We start from the raw sequence: 17,429 nt of genomic DNA, 5'->3' as shown, positions 1-17,429 counted from the left end.
GGTGGTGCTCTTACCGGTCCCATGGGGCAGGAGGAACGCTCCTGCACCCCTGGGTCAGGAGCTCGGCTTCCCTAGGGAGGGGTCTGCTGCCTGGGACAAGGTCATCCCTCTTCTTGCCTTGAACCCGGGGCATGCCTGAGCCAAACTGGAGAGAGGGACGGAAGCTGAAAACAGCGTTATGTTCCTGCAGTCCTTGTAAAACTGCCTTTCTGGGATGAGAGAGTGCCATACGGCCCGGGTTGGTGTCTCCTGTAGATGGGAGGAGCAGTGTCGGGTGAGCACAAGACCATATTAGCCATCAGAGAATCCGCTAGGACAGGGAGATTACAACCATAGGCACCTGAGTTTTCTCCCTTCTTCAGCTGAAGGATCATTTGTAGCCTGCAAACCTCCTGGTGCCGAAAGCAGAGGAGGGGTGGGCATGGACCCTACCTGTCCATGGGGCCAGCGTGTCCCATGCCGGAGGAACTGCACATCTGCCCCCATCACCGCCCTTGGGAGCTGGAGCTGGGGGGGGGCCGGGGGCCCTTGGTTGAGCATCCCGGGGGGAAGAGCACGGCGGTGTGCGGGGCACGGTGCGGGGGTACGGCACAGCCCTCGCCGGCCCCGTCCGCGGCGGCTCGCTGCCGGAGAACATTCCAGGGAGGCTGGCGTGGGGCCAGCGCCGCGGGGCAGGGAAAGGGGCCTTTTATGGAAGCGTTTCTGCATTAGAATAAAATCATAATAATAATGCGCAGGGGAAGGGAGCGGGAGGAGGAGGAACCCCCGAAGAAAACAGGGAGGCGGGATGGGAACGGGCTGACGGCTGGGGAAGCGGCAGGCGCTGGGTGTCACCCTGCGGGGACCAGGATGGGGTGGGACCTGGGTGCTCCCGGTGGGGTGCTTCAGGCAAATCCGGCTTTTTATGTCTGAGATCAAGGGAGGCTGAACGGGGAGTGGGGGGTCCCTGTGCTACTGTGGTGGGGGAACAGCCCCTGAGTGGTGTTTGGCACGTTGGCTCGATGCTGGGATGGCTGGCTGGGGGTCGCCGCTCCTGGGGACACACCGGGGGGTTGGAGGGGACGAGGTGCCCCGAATCGCACCCTTCTGCTAAGCGCCGGCATCTCGGGGGCATCTCTCCCCCTCCCACGCGGGGCTGGAGTGGCTGTTCCCGCTGCCGCTGGCACCGACAAACAAGGCGCTGCCTCTCCCACCCCGGCGTGCCGCTGCTTCCCAGCGGACTGGGGTGCACGCAAAACCCAAGGTTAATTGTCAGTAATTGCCGCTGGTAATTAAGGTAACAAGAGCCGGGCTGTTCAGCTGGCGGCTGTAGAAGCGCTCACGAGGCCGGGCTGGGGTTTGTTCCAGGAGCTGCCCTTGGCATCCGGCTGCTGCCCCGTGCCCCGCCGTGCCCACCCGGGGCTGGGGCTGCCCGGGGCTCCCTGGCCGAGGACGACCGGTGGCCCCGAGCCCGCTCCCGTTACCCGGGAGCCCAGCCCTGACCTCGGGGCGCTGCCTGTGCTCCTGCCCGGGGCAGCAGGGACGTGGGTGCCCCTGTCACCCCCTCGGGCGGGCACTGGGTTTGCTGGAGGGGGCGGGGAATGCTGCGGCACCGGCCCCTTCCCACGCCCTATGCTTGGGGTTGGGGGCTGCAGGGTCTAATCCTGGCCCTTTTTCTGCTTCCTTGCAGGCTGTGACCCCTTGCTCCCCTGCTGTCAACTATGAGCCGGTAAGCGAGCCCCCCCCGGGAGCCCTGGGTGGCAAGCAGGGCTCTGGCGATGCTGGGTGGGACTGGAGCCCCTGTTCTGCACTGGGTGTGGGGCTTTCTCAACCTGGGGGCTTCAGGGTGTGGGTCCCCTGCCCCTAATATCACAGGGTTCCTTTGCTGGGGGTAATGGACCCCCCCCACTTCAGTGCTGTGCCCCCCAGCATTGCTATCTGCAGAGCATCCCATGTCTGAGCAGCCCAGCCACCATGAGACTCCTGGAGCTGGGGATTTTGGGGAGGAGGGGTGTGCGGGGTTCCTGGGGGGGACAGGCAGATGGGACGTGACCAGCCTGGGCTCTGGGGTCCCCCAGCTCTGAGGGCCTCCCCCCCGGCCGGAGCCGGGGCGGTTTCTTGCATGCCTGGAGATGGCTCTAGCAGATGTGCCTTTGGCTCCGGGCGCCCAAGGCCGCGCGTTCACGTCCCTTGTTATTGTCACCCCCTTCTTTTGTCCCTCCTGGGGACCTTTAATGAGCAGCTGGGGTGGGGGCGACACACAGCCCTTTCCATCCTGTCCTCTCCGGACACTGGGGAGGCGGCTGGGAGGGCAGCCGTGTTCCCTCGCCACGCTGCTCCGGGCCACGGCAGGGCTCTGGGGATGGCAGGGCGCTGGGACGGCTCCGGGAACAGGACCATGCCTGGAGCAAAGGTTTGGGAAGCGTGGCACGGCGGTGCCCACCAGGCAGCCTCTTGCCGGCAGAGCAGCCCCCCTGCCCCGTCCCCAGCCTGGCCGTGCCCGTGGCGGCGGGCAGAGCAGGCACATGGCGGCGGGGAGGCTGGCATTGCCTGGGGCCGGCACGGTCGCCCTTCCTTCTTGCTCCGGACATGTGCCAAGGCTTGCTGGGGCAGGCGCCAGGGAGAGGAGGCCCTGGCAGGGTTTCAGCTCCGGGCTCGGCAAGCTGGCAGTGCCGGGGTGGCCGTGCCCCACGCGGGGCCCTGGGCTGGGCACCCTGTAGCCGTGCAGGGGTCTCACCCGAAAAGTGGGTTTGGGGAACGGCTCCCTGCGAGCTCATGAGGGCAGCGCATGAGCCCAGGCGAATGAGGGGATGGGGTGGGAGCAGAGCGTGCTGCCCACCCTGTGGTGGTTATCGGCCCCGGGTTTAATCTCTGCCTGCACCCCCTGCCCCTGCCAGCCTCCTCGGGCACTTATCACCAGCAAAAACATGTTGGCTTTGAGCTGGGACCGTTACTGCGGCTTCAGGAGGAAATCGAAAGGGGTTTGCCCCGTCCCATGCCTGGAGACGGCAGCCTCGGCCCCGCTGCCAGGACCAGAGCAGGCTGGTTTTGGGGGCCCCCTCCATCCTTCTGCTCCCAAGACCCCCGGGAGCCACCCAGCTGGGTCCCTTTGCTGCACTACCCACAGGTACCCCAACCAGCTGTCCCCAGGCAGAGGTATCCGTCCCCTGCTCCCTATATCTGAGGTCTGGACGCTCTCTCCCACCCTGGGAAGTTACGTCCTGTCCCCAGCCCATTTCAAAGCTCTCTGTGGACTCTAGTGGCGTGTCATCAAATTTGCCCCTTTTTTGAGCATCTCGGACCCCTGCTCAGCTCCCGCTGGGGTCCTTCGCCAGCTTGGCGGGGCCGGGTTTATCTTGAGGAGCTGTGCCTGCCGGTGGCCGGCGGCCAGGCTGGGTGTGGGGTACGCCGGGCTCGCCCCGTTGTTTACCTCCTGGCTGTGGGTTCTGACCATGGAGGATCCGGATGGGATCCCGGAGGCGTGGGGTGCACTGGGTACCCGCCGTGGAGTGGGCGCAGAGTTCAGCCGAGCACTCTCCATCCGTGACAGCCGTCCAGTGTGGGACGCAGCTGCCGGGAGGCAGGATGGCAGCACTCTCGGTACCTGAGCATCGCCCTGGCTCCGCGCTTGGGTTTCGAGGGATTCCTGGCCTTTAGGAAGAGCGGACACGTTGTCGGGCAGGGAAGGAAATGGGACCGCGGCGCATTTCCTAGGAAGGGCCAGAAATAGCCAGGGGGGAACTTTTGACCCCGGCCCCGGCTCTGTGTGCGTGTCTCTCTCAATCTCTCTCTCCTTCTCTCTTGCTTGCCTTTTTCTCACCCTCCCCTTCCTCCTGCCTGCCTGCCTGCAGCCATCCCTGGGGGAGAGCATCACGAAGCAGGTAGATGCCTTGGTAAGTGCTACCAGCCGCGGAGGCTGCTCTCTGCCTTGAGACCTTCCAGGAGATTGCTTGTGCCTGTCCCATTGACGCAAGCACCCCCTGCAGCCAAAATACCTCAGCCTGGGGTGTCCCCGTGGTCCCCCAACATCCCTGGGACCCTCCAGCCCTCCCTTCCTGCCAGGCAAGGTGATGATGGCCGTGCCAAAGGCAAAGTGAGGTGCCCAGGGTTGGTGGCAGAGGCAGTGGCAGAGCCCAGTGGAGGGGGGGCCGGGGCTTTTGCCACAAAGCCGGCTTTCCTGTCCCAGAGCCGGGGATATGTTATTTAATCTGTGGACATGGAATTGCTAAGACAGTGTAGACAAACACCCTGCCAAAATCAACGTGGACGGCTTCCCCCTGCCTGCAGCCAGCTCGCCAGCCTCGCTGCGCACCGGGGCTCGGACCTGAGGGATGGAGGCAGAGTGGTTCCCATGAGGAAGAAGGTGAAAGCCTTCCTCACCTGGGAGACAGCTTTGCTCCATCCCTTTGGTTGTCCAGGGCTTGTCTCTAATCCTTCTCTGAACTGGAGAAAGAGTATCCACAGCTGGAAAAATCCAGTGGGACAGTCAGGAGCCCCCTTTGCCAGCTTTGCTCTCTTTTGGGGAAGTTTCCTGGTATTTTTGCATAATTTCTCATACCTCAGATCACCCTTTCCTGGCAGAAGGGACCTGTGGCTTTCAGATGCTGCCCAGACCCTGGGGCGTGCTGAGCCAGCAAGGGGTTGGGAGGCGGTTGCTCTGTGGGGCTGTCAAGGGGGTCTTCAACCCAGCGTGGCTGGGACCAGCTTGCCCAGCCCTGGGCTGCACTGGGCTGTAGTGGCTGGGCCAGGGTCTCTGCTCCAGAGGGGACCGTTGTAGGGCCTTGTAGCCCGGCGGCGGGCAGGAGTGTTTAATAACGTGAGCGCTTGCTCCTATCAGCTGATCGCGGGCTGACTCTTCCTCGTGCAGGGGCTGGCGGCACAGACGGCAGCGTGGCTGCGGTTAGACCGGGGCGGGGGGAGCGGGGCAGAGCTGGGGGGCTCCTGCTGGGGCAGGGGACATTGGAGGGCCCCGGCCGTGGGCACCCGCTCCCCTGGGCCGGGAGGGTGCCGGCAACGGAGCCACCATGCCATGGAAATGGATTAGCAAGGGTCTTGCTGCTGTCAAGGTATGGAGTGGGAGAGGGGCTCTGGTGTCCCTGCCTCATTTGCCCCCCCCCCCCCCCCCCAGTTTCCCCAGCCAGGGGAGGGGGCTGAGTCCCGGCTGCCCCATGTCAGCCCGTCTGTTGGGCAAGGCTGCAGTTTGGGAGGCTGCTGCCCTAGGGTGGGGTGACAGGGGCTGATGGGACTCCCCTCGCTGGCGGGTGCGGGATGGGGGACCCCAGACGTCTCCTGCTATGAAGGTTTGGGGCAGAGCAGAGCCCGTGGTGGGGATCCCCTCCCGGTCACCAGTGGGTGACAGAGGGACAAGCCCATGCTCAGGTTCAGGCTTGCTCCCTGCACAGACTGTGCCCGGGGAAGGTTTTACCTGCCTTCTTGCTGTGTTTTAACTCTTCCTTTGCCCCCAGCAATGCTGGGGGGTTACTGGGGTGAGCAGGAGATTTGGGGCACCCTGGAGACAACTCGGGGGGGGGATTGTCACTGCTGCCCATGCACCCTTGGGTGCTCAGATGGGGCTGCCACCTCCCGGAGTGGTTTCAGCAGGGAGGGGACACTGTTGTCCCCAGGCCCCGCAGGCTGCCAAGCCGGCTCCGCTCCGCCGGGCAGCCTGACCTTGCAATGGCGATGTGAGGCCGATGGAGGGTGACGCCGAATGCCCACGGGAGCAGCCCCGGGACCATTCTGGGTGGGAATGGTGGGCAAAGGATGCCAGGGAAACCTCTCCCACCTCAGCCTGTCGCCTCCGGCTGTGCTGGTTGCGGGATGCCGCAGCCCCGAGGAGGGTCGCGACAGGTTTCGTGGCTCTGGGGACAAAAGGGGCATCCCGGGAGCCAGCCTGGGGCTCATCTCTTGTTTCTGGATCCTTTTTGGTACTCTGAACATGCTGCCTGTGTGAGATGAGTCTTTAAATGACTCCTGCTTGTTAGCTGGAGATACTAAAACTAATGAGGTGTGAGTGTGTTTTTCCTTAGCGGTTTTTTTTGGAAACCCTGCTTTGTTTTTCGGCTGAGGTCACGAAGTCACCGAGCAAACCGGCTGCAGATGAAATTCTTGAGGCCAGAGAACATGCATAAATAGAAGTTTCCTGCTCCGAGAGCTCAAACATTTCCTCCCGGCGTTCGGCTCCGCAGAGCCAGGGCCAAAGCAAACCGTCGTGCCTGGCTGGCTCCTCGCCGCCGCTCGGGCAGCGAACCTGTCCCTGCCCTGGGCAGAGCCAAAGCCTCTGTCCTGCCGGGTGTGTGCCCGGAGCCCGGCTGAGACCGGAGGGACTCATGACATGCCTAAGGCATGTCCCACCACCCACAGCATTCTCCTCAAAGGTCCTCTGGGTCCCGGTGCCGGTGGCGGTTGGTCCCAGCCGCGCTGGGGTTGTGAGAGCTGGGTTTTGCTCGTGGCTGTGGTGGGGGGACAATGGTGCTCTTGGGGTGCTTGGTGCCAGCAGGACGCTCAGCGGGTGGGATTTGGAGACAGCGATATTTTGGGGGTGCTACGTTGCGCAGCGTGGCGGGGATGGGGTGCGCCGGCAGCACGATCACACCCGGCTCTAGCAGGACCCCGGTGCTGGCTGTGGGCTGAGTCATGGCCATAACTTGCTTTTCCTCTCTGGTTCTTTAGGATGCCACAAAATCCCCCAGGAGCGGGCAGTCACGCCGCAAAACATCCAGGTAGATGCCTCAGTTTCCCCTCCTGGTGACCATCTCTGCCCTGCCTGAACCTTCTCCCCGCCGCCAACACTTTGCTTCTCCGGATACGCTACAGCTGGGAGATGCTCCCCATGGAGAAGACACAGGGGTTATGACCCACCGTGCCCGACTTTGGGTCCCCAAGACACCCCAATGGGGCTGGGAGCACGGGAGAGGCTGCGGGCAGCCCTGCCGCTGCATCCCCATGAGCTCCAGCCCCTCTTGCTTAACCCCAGGGGCTGCGCAGGGTGGGGAAGGGTCACCGCGTCCCCTCCCCACACCACGTCCTGATGGTGGTCCCTCCCTCGCCCAGGAGCATGAGCCTGACTGCGGCCATGGAGAGCAGCTGCGAGCTGGACCTGGTGTACATCACGGAGCGGATCATCGCCGTCTCCTACCCCAGCGCGGCTGAGGAGCAGAGCTTCTGCAGCAACCTCCGCGAGGTGGCCCACATGCTGAAGTCCAAGCACGGGGACAACTATGTGGTGAGGGACACGGCTGGGTCCCCGCCAGGCTGGGGAAGGGGCTGGGGTGCTCAGGCCGTGGGGCTGGAGTGCTGCAGGGGCTGGGGTGATGCATCCTCATCTCCGGCTGAGCTTGATTCCGGTGAGAGGGGTCTTTACACCAACACGGACGGATTTTTTTCCTGCCTTGAAGCTTTCCAGTCCCTTTTGGACCCCGTGGGAGTTTTTAGCCATTGCGTTGCCTCATGGCAAGGCATTTCTGGCGTTAATGTGCCCAAGGAAACCTCTCATGGGGGGATTTGGGGAGGCTTTGAGGTGAGGAAGAGGTGAGGGGTGGCAGCGAGGGAGGAGGGTATCCCCTCACTCTGTCTTTCCTCTTCCCTGAAGCTTTTCAACCTCTCTGAGCGGAGACAGGATGTCAGCAAACTTCACCCCAAGGTGGGTCACAGCTGTGGGGAGCAGGGGGGCTTGGAGTAGGGCTGTCTGCGGGACGAACTCCCCACTGCAAGCTGCCTGGGGCAGGAACAGCCACATTTTCTATCCCATCCAGCTGGTAGAGGAGCAGACGGGGGGAAAGCCCAGAGGAAAGCACTGGGACTTCCCAATGAATTTGTGGGGTCTCAGCGTAACCCCTCCCTGTCCCCAGCCCAAACCTGACTGTTGAGGCCTCTTGGAGACCTCCCTAAGGCATCCTCCCCACCCCTGTGAACATGGGGGAGTCCTGGGCAGCTGAGCTGAGTGACCCAGAGAGGGGCTGAGATCTGGGACCCTGATGGTCCCCCCAGGGCAGGAGTCTAGGGAGTGGGGTGCAGGGTTGGGGGAGAGGCTGGGAGGGGCACTTCAGGGCAACGCAGTGGTGCCCACCCTGGGTACGTGCCCTGGGCTTTGCACACTGGCAGGCTGGGGGCTGCCAAGGGGGCAAAGCTCACCGTGGATGTGATCCCCGGCTGTTCCCCCTGCCCAGGTGCTGGATTTCGGGTGGCCTGACCTGCACACCCCGGCGCTGGAGAAGATCTGCAGCATTTGTAAAGCCATAGACACGTGGCTCAACGCGGCGGCGCACAACGTGGTGGTGCTGCACAACAAGGTGGGCTGGACCCTGTCCCCAGGGCGCACAGCGCCGGGGGCCGGGGGCTGCAGGGATGGGGCTGAGCAGCCTCGGCGGCCGAGGGACCCAGGGAACATGGTGGTTTGTGGCTTGGGCTCTGGGTAGGCGTCAGCTTGTGTGTGTCTATAAGGGTCGGGGTGTGCATGTGGGTCGGTGCACGCGTCTAGGGACCGGTGTTCGCCTGCCCATGTGTGGGGTGGCCGTGCCTGGGTGCTTGCAGGCACCACCGCCCCCGTGACACCCCTTCTGCTGTGTGCCCGCAGGGGAACCGTGGCCGGCTGGGGGTGGTGGTGGCTGCCTACATGCACTACAGCAACATCTCGGCCAGGTGAGGGGGACGTGGTCCTGGGGTGGCCCTGGGGCCCACTGCCGCCCTCCATCCCGGCGGTGCCAGGGTGTTGGTGCCGACGCTTTCCTTCAACCTCATCTACACTTTCGTCCCCACAGCGCCGACCAGGCTCTGGACAGGTTTGCCATGAAGCGCTTCTACGAGGACAAGGTGGTGCCGGTGGGACAGCCATCCCAGAAGAGGTGAGTCCCGCTGTGTGTTTTGCTCCTGTGGCCGGGCTGGTTGGGTGCAGGGGGGCCAAGAGGGGTGCTCCGCTGTGGGTCCTGCCCCTGACCTGCCTGTCCCCCATCTAGGTACATCCATTACTTCAGTGGGCTCCTGTCTGGCAGCATCAAGATGAACAACAAGCCCCTCTTCCTCCACCATGTCATCATGCATGGCATCCCCAACTTCGAGTCGAAAGGCGGTAGGTGCCCCCATGCTTCCCCCCAGTCTGGCCCCCACGCACACGCCACCGCCCCACACTGCCTGGCCGGGCGTGCCCTCCACGGAGGATATTTTCTGCAATTTCCTTGGAAATCTGAATTTCCCTTTCCCTCTTGGGGACTGTTTACTCCCATTAGCAGGATGCTACCTTCTCCTGCAGAGATGCCCTCGGGGTCCCCTCCCCTGCCTCCGTGCTGGGCACTAACCTGAGCTGCGGGGTGACAAGGCTTTTCTGATGGCTTTTTGGAGCAGGGCATCAGATTTGGGGTTGGGGTTTGGGATGCAGTACCGGCCTGGTGTCGGTACCCAGGAGCGGTCCCTTGCTCAGAGACCATCATCCCACCTTCATCCCCAGCCCAGCGTTTGCCCCAGGTGCTACAGGACCCAAACTGGGCTATAGGGGTTTTCCTCCTTTCCCACCCCATCTGGAGCATCCTCTTCTGCCCATCCCAGATGTTGCCCATAGCCGGTGCCGGCTGGCCGGGGCGGGGAGCGGCTGTTTGCCTTGGCTCCCTCCCTGTTTGGATTTCTCCCCCATGACTAATCCCTGCCCCGGCCCCTCCGCCCTGCCGGCTAACAGCAGCGCACGTTCTCTCCCTGCCTTGATGTCTTCCAGGTTGTCGTCCCTTCCTGAAAATCTACCAGGCCATGCAGCCCGTCTACACCTCGGGGATCTAGTAACTATCTGCTCACTGTGGGGCTGGGGGCTTCCCTCCTCTCAGTGCGGTGGGGTTGGCAAATGTGGGGAGATGGAGAGGGTCACGGCCAAGTGCCCAGCGGTCCCGGTGCCCTGTGCTTATTATATTTGTGGTCCAGGGAAACAAAAAAAGGGGCTTCCTTTTCCTTGGAGGTGGTAACTGGTTATACTGGGCCATACTGGGCCCTTCTGCTGGGAGGGCTGTAGTGACTCCGCGTATCAGCAGAGGGAGCCTGGGGCTGTGCAGAGCCTGGGGCTGGGTGTCCCCGGAGGGAGCCGAGACAGGGGTGGGGACACCTCGCCCTCCTCTCCCTGCCCAAAGAGCTGCTCCTCCCGCCCGGAATCCTGCTAAAAGCCCTCTTTCTCTCCCCATAAAGAACTTCCGCCCATTTTAACCTCCCCACAATTTATCCCGACACCATTTTCCAACGCTGCTCCCAGAGCAGGCACTGGCAAAAGCAAAGCAAAGCAGGAGGCGGTTTCTCCAGCCGCCCCGATGCTCTGCCGGGGCCACATCCCAGCCTGGGACCCCTGGCCCCCACGGGAGGCAGCAGAGCCCCTCGCCTCGGGGGTATTCCCAGCTCACCCCCCTGATCCGGGATCTCCCTTCCCCGCAGCCAGGCGTCCCCGTTAGCCGAGATTTACTGCCACCCCAGCCTCGCCTTTCAGCTTTTAATAGACTGTTTATGGGACACCGGTAATAAACTCCAGGTTTATCTTGCCTGTGAAATCCAACTCCTTTCTTCCCTCGTCCCCCGCTGCTGACGCCATGTCCCGGAGGCAGCCCCCGGCGTCCCGCGGAGAGGAGGGCTTCTGGCAGGGAAACTGAGGCAGGGAGGAGCAGAGCCTTCTCCGAGAGCTCTCGTTCTGCGTCCCATGCTCCCACGGGAGCAGGGTGGACAGCCCGATGGCCCAGCCCCAGCACTCAGACCCTGGTCAAACCCTCCCACCCAAGATTTTTAGCATCCTCATTGAGCTGTGCCAATTTCCCCCTCCTGTCTGCCTCCCTCTGGGAATGGGTGTCCTTTGGGGTGGGGGACGGGACCCTCCTCTGTCACCTGGAGGGTCAGCTCCGTCCTTTGCACCTTTCCTGGCTGGGAAACCAGGTTCCACCTGGGTTTGGGTGGAAGGGGCTGGTGGAGGTGGCGGTGGGAGCTCTGGGGGGGCTCTGCACCGCAGCTCATGTCCTCCCGCCATCCCCCTCTGCAGCAATGTGCAAGGAGACAGCCAGACGGGCATCTGCATCACCATTGAGCCTGGCTTGCTCCTCAAGGGTGATATTTTGGTAAGGAGCCGTGGCTCAGTCCCCCGCGTGGGAAGCAGCTGGGGGATGCGCGGTCCTCGTGCCTTGGGAACCCCTGGGGTCCCCCCTTGCCCAGCCCCAGGGGCTTGTCCTGACGGTCGATTCCCGCTCCCCTCCGCAGCTGAAGTGTTACCACAAGAAGTTTCGCAGCCCGACCCGTGACGTGATTTTCCGCGTGCAGTTCCACACGTGCGCCGTACATGACCTCGACGTTGTCTTTGGCAAGGAGGACCTGGACGAGGCCTTCAGAGGTAACCGCCCCGGCACCTCCCCACCCAAACTCCCTCCTCCTCCCACCCCTCTGACGCCGCTCCCATCACTGGGATGTCTGGGCGCCCACCCCAAATCCACCGCTGATGAAGCAGGGCACCCCTGCTCTCCGTCCACAGAGGTGGTTGGGAGTGGAGATGTGCTGCCCCATGCCGGAATATCCCGTCAGCTCCCCTCCTTGCGCTGGCTGGGGAGGGTACCCTGCGCTTCAGGCATGTCTGGGGTGGCCCTCTGGGTGCTGTTGGAAGGATGGATGGAGATGGTCCCTTTCCTCTGCTCTCTCCCCGCCAGATGACCGTTTCCCCGAGTACGGGAAGGTGGAGTTCGTGTTCTCCTACGGCCCTGAGAAGATCCAAGGTGCGTCTGGCTCACCGCTGTGGGAGTTCGGAGCTGGATGCTGGCTCTTTTCCTGCTCCCCGGCCCTATCCCCTGCTGCCTCCCTTGCGACCTCCCCCTGCCCCGTTTGCAGTCCCCTGTGTCACCAGGGTGGGATGAGGGGTCCAGGCAGCGATGCTGATCTAGGAGCACCCATGGGTGCCCTATCTCCCTCACTGTCCTCTCCAGGAGGCACCTCTCTGCTGTACTTGCTGGCCCGGGAGAGAGGGAGGAGGTGCTTGGGAACAGAGGACCCCCCACCCAGAAAGTCCAGACCTAGGCATGCTTGCTGTCAGTCCGTCTGCCTGGCCAAAAGCTCCAGCCAGCCTTGTACAACTTGTTTGTGGGTCTTGATGTACCTCCCATGCTCATCCATCCCTCTCAGTGCCCCCGTTCCTACGTGACGCTCCTGCCCTCCTTCCCTCGCCTCTGCCTTCTCTCTCCCTCCTCCCTCCATCCCACCCGTGCTTGGCTCCATCATTACCCCGACTGACCGTCCTGTCTCCTCCCAGGCATGGAGCACCTGGAGAACGGGCCCAGCGTCTCTGTGGACTACAACACGTCCGACCCGCTCATCCGGTGGGATTCCTACGAGAACTTCAACATCCAGCGCGAGGACAGTGCGGAGGGCACCTGGGCTGAGCCGCCCCTGCCTGGCAAGCACCTGGAGAAAGGTTAGGGCTCGTGGGGTGGGCGGTGGCCAGAGTGTCCCCAGGGGAATTCCCATCACCCTGGGGAAAGGGACACCGGTGGGCAACTGAGCTGGGGGCAGGTGGCCGCTGCCAGAGGAGCATGGCCATGGGATGGGAGAGGAAGATCCTGTGGACTTTCCCTCCTGCTGGCAGTGCCAGGGAGCTCAGGCTCTTTTTTTGGAGCTCTTGCTCTCAAAGCCCTGTTTGCCTGGAGCAGGGTCCAGCCGTGGTTCACACCCCAGAGCTTCAGGAAACCCAAACCCCATGTCTTTCGGGAGCAGGACCTAATGGGGGGACCATTAGGCCTCCAAGCTCCTTGCTTGTGGCACAAGTGTGGTGGGATGTAGCTGTGCCTCAGTTTCCCCTGGGGGATGAGGACACCAGGACACGTCCCTGGCCCTGGAGGGTCCACACCATGGCTCGGAGCTGGGAAAAGCCCCTTGAGCAGCCATCTGGATGCAGCGAGTTGGCCATCCTCACCCACTTGGCAGGAACGGGCAGCACCTGTAACCTGTATGTCGAAGGGTGGTGGGCCCCTGTCCCGGCGGCAAAGCCACCTGTGGCCGAGCAGATGCCTGAGCTTTCCTGGCCTGGTCTGGACAGGCGTCCCCAGAGTGGGGACAGCTGCGGTCCCCAACGTCCCTGAAGGTCACTGGCTGCTCCGAGTGGGAGCTGTGGGCAGCTGGGCTTGCTGGGGAGGGTGGGGACTCTGGGTGCCCGGGGGGGGCGAGTGGGGTCCCTGCCCATGGTGAGGACGTGGGACCGGACCCAGGGCGGCTGCGCGAAGCTGGCACGGGCACCTGCCTTGGCACGGGGCAGTAAACAGGCAACTCGTGACACGCGGGCTCAGCTATGTGGGGGGAGCTGGGGGCTGTGGGTCCGGCCCTGAGGGGAGGGGACGCCTGTCCCCACCATGAGCTCAGACCATGGCGCTGCCCCGAGCTGGCAGGACTGGCTGGCAGCCCCCTCCTGCCTGCAGAGACCCGAGTGCCTTGGTGCACGTGTGTTCCCCTCTAGCCCCCGGGGCAGAGCCAGAGCACTCCCAGCTCCTCGCAGGGCTGCAGAGGCACCCCAGGGCTCCTCTCTGTCCCCTCCCGGGGGTCTCGGTGGGTGCCAGGGCTGTGGAGGTCCCTCCATGCGTCGGCTGGGCTGTTGTCCCTGCAGGAGGGGTGGCGATGGGGAACAAGGGCACCTTTGCAATCGGTTTGGGGATAAGCCGGGAGTGCCAGAGGTCGAAGCTGGAGGCAGGAGATTGCCCTCCAACCCGTGCCGGTGCAGGCAGCTGCGAGACAGCCCATCTATAGGGGGTCTCCCCCCGGCCGCCCCGTGGGGCACCTTGAGCAGCGGCAGGGAGAGCCAGCGTGGGCTCGGGGGTCTCCCATCTTCCTCCCTCTCTGTCGGCCCTTTCCCTCTTCTCCAGCCTGTCCCAGGCTGGGATGGGGACCCCAGTGCCCGGCTGTGCGAGGGGGGTCCCTGTTTATGGTTGTTCTCACCTTATTTGGTCAGGGAATTGCACGCCACATTTTTGGCACCACCAGGCGTGAGCGAGCAGCGGCCGGGGGCGGAGGGGGGTGAGGCTGGCACGGGGACCCGTACCGGGGTGGATCAGCCGCTGCTCCTCGTCCCTGCCACTGCCCGTCCCCGCCACTCAGCGAAGGCTCCCCGCAGACTGGTGCCGCAGATCGGGCCGACGGGATCGGGATCGCCCGCCAACCGGTGGGTCCCCCCCCGCGCCGCGTCTCTGCCGGCCACAGTCGCTCTCGGTGGGGGTTGGATGTCCTTTCTCCAGTGGCTTTGGCTCAGCGTGGGGCACCCCTCTGAGCTGGGGGGGTGCCCGACAGGGTGGGGGTGACGCCGTGGGACCCCGAAGCTGGAGGGGCAGGTGGATGGCTGGGGGTCCACCAGGTTATCTGCTGGGCATGGTGCCTGTCGGGGTGTTACCCTCCCGTCTCCTGTGCTTATCTGCGGGGGTGCCGGGAAGGGGAAACTGAGTCGCAGCAGGGTCACCGGCTGACCGAGCTTGCCCAGGGCAGGGGGCATGAGAGGGGATCTGAGCCCCCACATCTTGCCCTCTGTCTGGGAAGGAGCCCAGCTGGGTGCGACAAGCGGGGGCCGCTCTGCGAACCTCCCCCGTGGAACAGGCTGGCCCTGCTGCTGAGCTCCCTCTCCCGCCTTACCCCAGCAGGATCCCAGCTGCCTGCCAGGCTTGGGCTGCCCTGTGGTCCTTGGCAAGAGCAAGGTGCGCTGGGATAACCCTGCGGACCCAACCCACTGTCCGATATCCATCCCCATGCGGTGTCCCCAAGCGGCTCATGTCTTCACCTGCCATCCTTGAAGGGGCTTTGTTGTTGGCACCGGGTGTGCGGCAGGTTCCCGCTGTGGTCCCCAGAGCCATCAGTTGGCTGAGAGAGTGTTTGGAGGCTGAAGGGTGATGATGGGGAACTTCTTCCTTTGGCTGTTTTGGGAGTTCAGATGTCCCCTATCCTGGGTGGATGAAGATGCTTTGCCAGCACCGTGGTGGCTCTCCTCGGGAGGCCAGGCTGGCTCCAGGGAGGCAGGAGGAGACCTGTGGCTGGATGTGGCACTTCTGGGTTTGCAGCTGGTTGGAGAATCGCCACAGAGAAAATTCTGGGGTACTGCAGAGGCAGGTGGGCGAAGCTGGATGGGGAACATCTATGGCCAAGTTTGGTTTTGCGGAGAAAACCTATGCTGATGGAGAACAGGGTGCTGGGGCTGGCATGGAACTGGTGGAGGGTTTGTCCCCAGGGTCTGCATGTGTGACCATGGTGGAGGGACACCGGGGCGGTGCGAGACAATGAAAAAGGGCTGGGCTTGTGTCCCTGACCCAGCACCTCCCCGAACCGGCTGTCCCTTGGTCCCACCGGCTCATCCTGCTGCACCCAGCATCCACCTCTCCTGCCTGTCTCCCACCTCCATACTGTCGCCACCCCCTCTCCTGCCACCTCCCCCCTCCCTGCTTTTTACCGGGGCTGGAAGGGGGGTGGCCGGGGCCTGGCCAAGTCCAACATCTGCAGGAGACTTGCTAAATCCCCACCTGAGTCATGCTTCTGGCGCGGGGCTCCCCGGCAGCTCGGCCCCGTGCAGCAGGGCAGGGCTGGCCGGGGTGGGGAGCAGGACGAGCATCCCGCCCCTCCGGGGATGGGAGGTCATGGCAGAGCCTGACCCCCCCGCGTGGCAAAGGCTGGGAGGGGGTCCCAAATCCCCCCACATTGAGCTGGAAGCCGGTCCTGCACCTTTCTGTGGAGCAGCAAGCCAGCAAGCCCCTAGATGGGGTCACTGTCATGGATGTTGGTCCCCCAGGAGGGTGGGCATCTCGTGGGGTACATCTTCCCTAGGCGGGTCAAATCCTGCCCCGCTTATCTGGGCCTGAGGCTGCCCAGGAGGGCGAGCCAGGCTGCGCAGGGGTGGAGAGCCAAATGGGCCAGGCCAGAGCTGTTAAAGCCATCGCCGGGGCTGCTGCGCTCCCCCCGCCGCTGGGTCCGTCCCCCGGCCGGGCTGGCGGGGAGGGGGGCCGCTGGCTCTGGCTCTCCTCGCGCCTTCACCAGCTGACTAAAGCCGAAGGAATCCGCTTCCCCCTCCCCATCCCGCCCCTCTCCGCTGCTCTCCGCTCTAGGCTGCCGCAAGGTAAGGACTCAGCGGGGCGAGTGTTTCGGGGGACCGCGGGGACCTGGCTGGGCTGGGTGGGGATCCATGGGGAGCGTCTCTCCCTTGCTTCTGGTTATTCCCCGTGGGAGAAATGCTGGAGCATCCACGGGCTTGGCTAGACATTTCAGCTGGAGTGTGGCTGGTCCCAGGGCAGGGTCTGTCCTCTGACCTGGTATTTGGGGTTGTGATGTGGAGGAGTGATGGGACTTGGTCCCGCTGGGACTGGCAACCAGGCAGGGCTGGGATGCAGGGGGAGAGGGCCGGGCTGGTGGAAGCTCAGCCCCTTTTCTTCCTCCTTAAAGCTGTCCTCGAAGTCAAAACCTGCCAGAGCGGTGTGCGTGGGGCTGGGGCTGTCCCCGGGCAGCCGGGCTGGAGCAGGGACCTCTCGACCTGCCCTCCCGTGGGCTGCCCACAGCTGCGCAACCAGGGAAAAAAATAAAAAGGCAGAGAAGCAAGCAAACCTCGGAGGTTTTGGGAGGATGCTGGCTTGGCATGTACCACTATTTGGGAGCAAATGGGGCTGTGAGTCAGGGGGCCGGCTGGAAACGCTGCTCTCATCCCCTGCCATCATCTGCGGCGCTGTGCGAAACGCACGATTTGGGGGATTAGAGTCGGGGGAGCCTCAAGTTTTGCTGAGCATGTTGGATCAATTGAGGAGTGAAGGCTTGAGCACGGGTTCAAGCAGGGGCCCGGACCCGGGGTGGGCTCGCCGTCGCTTGGACCGTCGGCACCGTCGCACCGTCCCAGCATGGCATTTGCCCGAGCGTGGTCACAGGCGCCTCTGGGATGGGCAGGATCCCTGCCGTGCCTCCTGCCATGGGACAGGGCAGCACATGCCATCCTGAAACCAGTGCTGGCACGTCCACACTGGTGCGGTGCTGGCAGGGCAGGGAGAAGGGCTTGTGAAAACGGGTCAGCTTTGGCAGAGAGCATGGTTGGTGGCTTGGCCACAGCGGGTTTCCACTCCTCTTCGGCTGCATATTTGTTTAAGATGGAGAAACTCAAATCTCCAGCAGGACATTGGGGTTTGCAGTCCTGGCTGGGTTACAGCATCCCACGTGGCCTGAAAGGACATCCCCACCCCGAACGTGTCGCTGCTTTTTGGGGACAGGTGTGACGCGTGCGTGCGCGCGCAGGAGCCAGGCAGAGCTGGGGGTCTCAAACTGAGGGTGGGGGGGTGTCATCCCGCGGGGTGATGCTCAGCACCCGGTGTTTGAGGGGGCGGGCTGTCCAGCTGTCTGTCCGTCGTGCCTAGGAAACAGTTAACACGGCGCAGCCCTGCCTGTGGAGGAAGTAGTTAATATTCATAGCTCAGAGCTGTTTGTCCTGCTGTCCTCCCTCCATGGCTCCCACCCTCCCC

The 17,429-nt window shown here is 63.7% G+C and overlaps 1 protein-coding gene across 3 annotated transcripts in view; it reads left to right on the top strand.

The window, feature by feature from the left end:
* TNS1 (tensin 1) overlaps positions 1-17,429 on the top strand; it is a gene marked incomplete at both ends in the record, with an annotated part of 62,063 nt that overhangs the window by 18,142 nt on the left and 26,492 nt on the right. For all 3 annotated transcript variants that reach the window (XM_082001704.1, XM_082001703.1, XM_082001702.1), the window contains 14 exons: positions 1,670-1,708; positions 3,831-3,872; positions 6,652-6,701; positions 7,033-7,204; positions 7,571-7,621; positions 8,148-8,270; positions 8,555-8,619; positions 8,739-8,822; positions 8,934-9,046; positions 9,683-9,743; positions 10,973-11,048; positions 11,188-11,317; positions 11,628-11,693; positions 12,224-12,385. In XM_082001704.1, the coding sequence (XP_081857830.1) occupies positions 1,670-1,708; positions 3,831-3,872; positions 6,652-6,701; positions 7,033-7,204; positions 7,571-7,621; positions 8,148-8,270; positions 8,555-8,619; positions 8,739-8,822; positions 8,934-9,046; positions 9,683-9,743; positions 10,973-11,048; positions 11,188-11,317; positions 11,628-11,693; positions 12,224-12,385 (1,234 nt within the window). The remainder of the gene's footprint in view (positions 1-1,669; positions 1,709-3,830; positions 3,873-6,651; positions 6,702-7,032; positions 7,205-7,570; positions 7,622-8,147; positions 8,271-8,554; positions 8,620-8,738; positions 8,823-8,933; positions 9,047-9,682; positions 9,744-10,972; positions 11,049-11,187; positions 11,318-11,627; positions 11,694-12,223; positions 12,386-17,429) is intronic.

Source organism: Phaethon aethereus (assembly GCF_964289735.1).
Source record: "Phaethon aethereus genome assembly, chromosome: 6".
In the NCBI taxonomy this organism is placed as follows: domain Eukaryota; kingdom Metazoa; phylum Chordata; class Aves; order Phaethontiformes; family Phaethontidae; genus Phaethon; species Phaethon aethereus.
The sequence above is the reverse complement of the archived record's forward strand: the minus strand, read 5'-3'. Positions and strand labels throughout refer to the sequence as shown.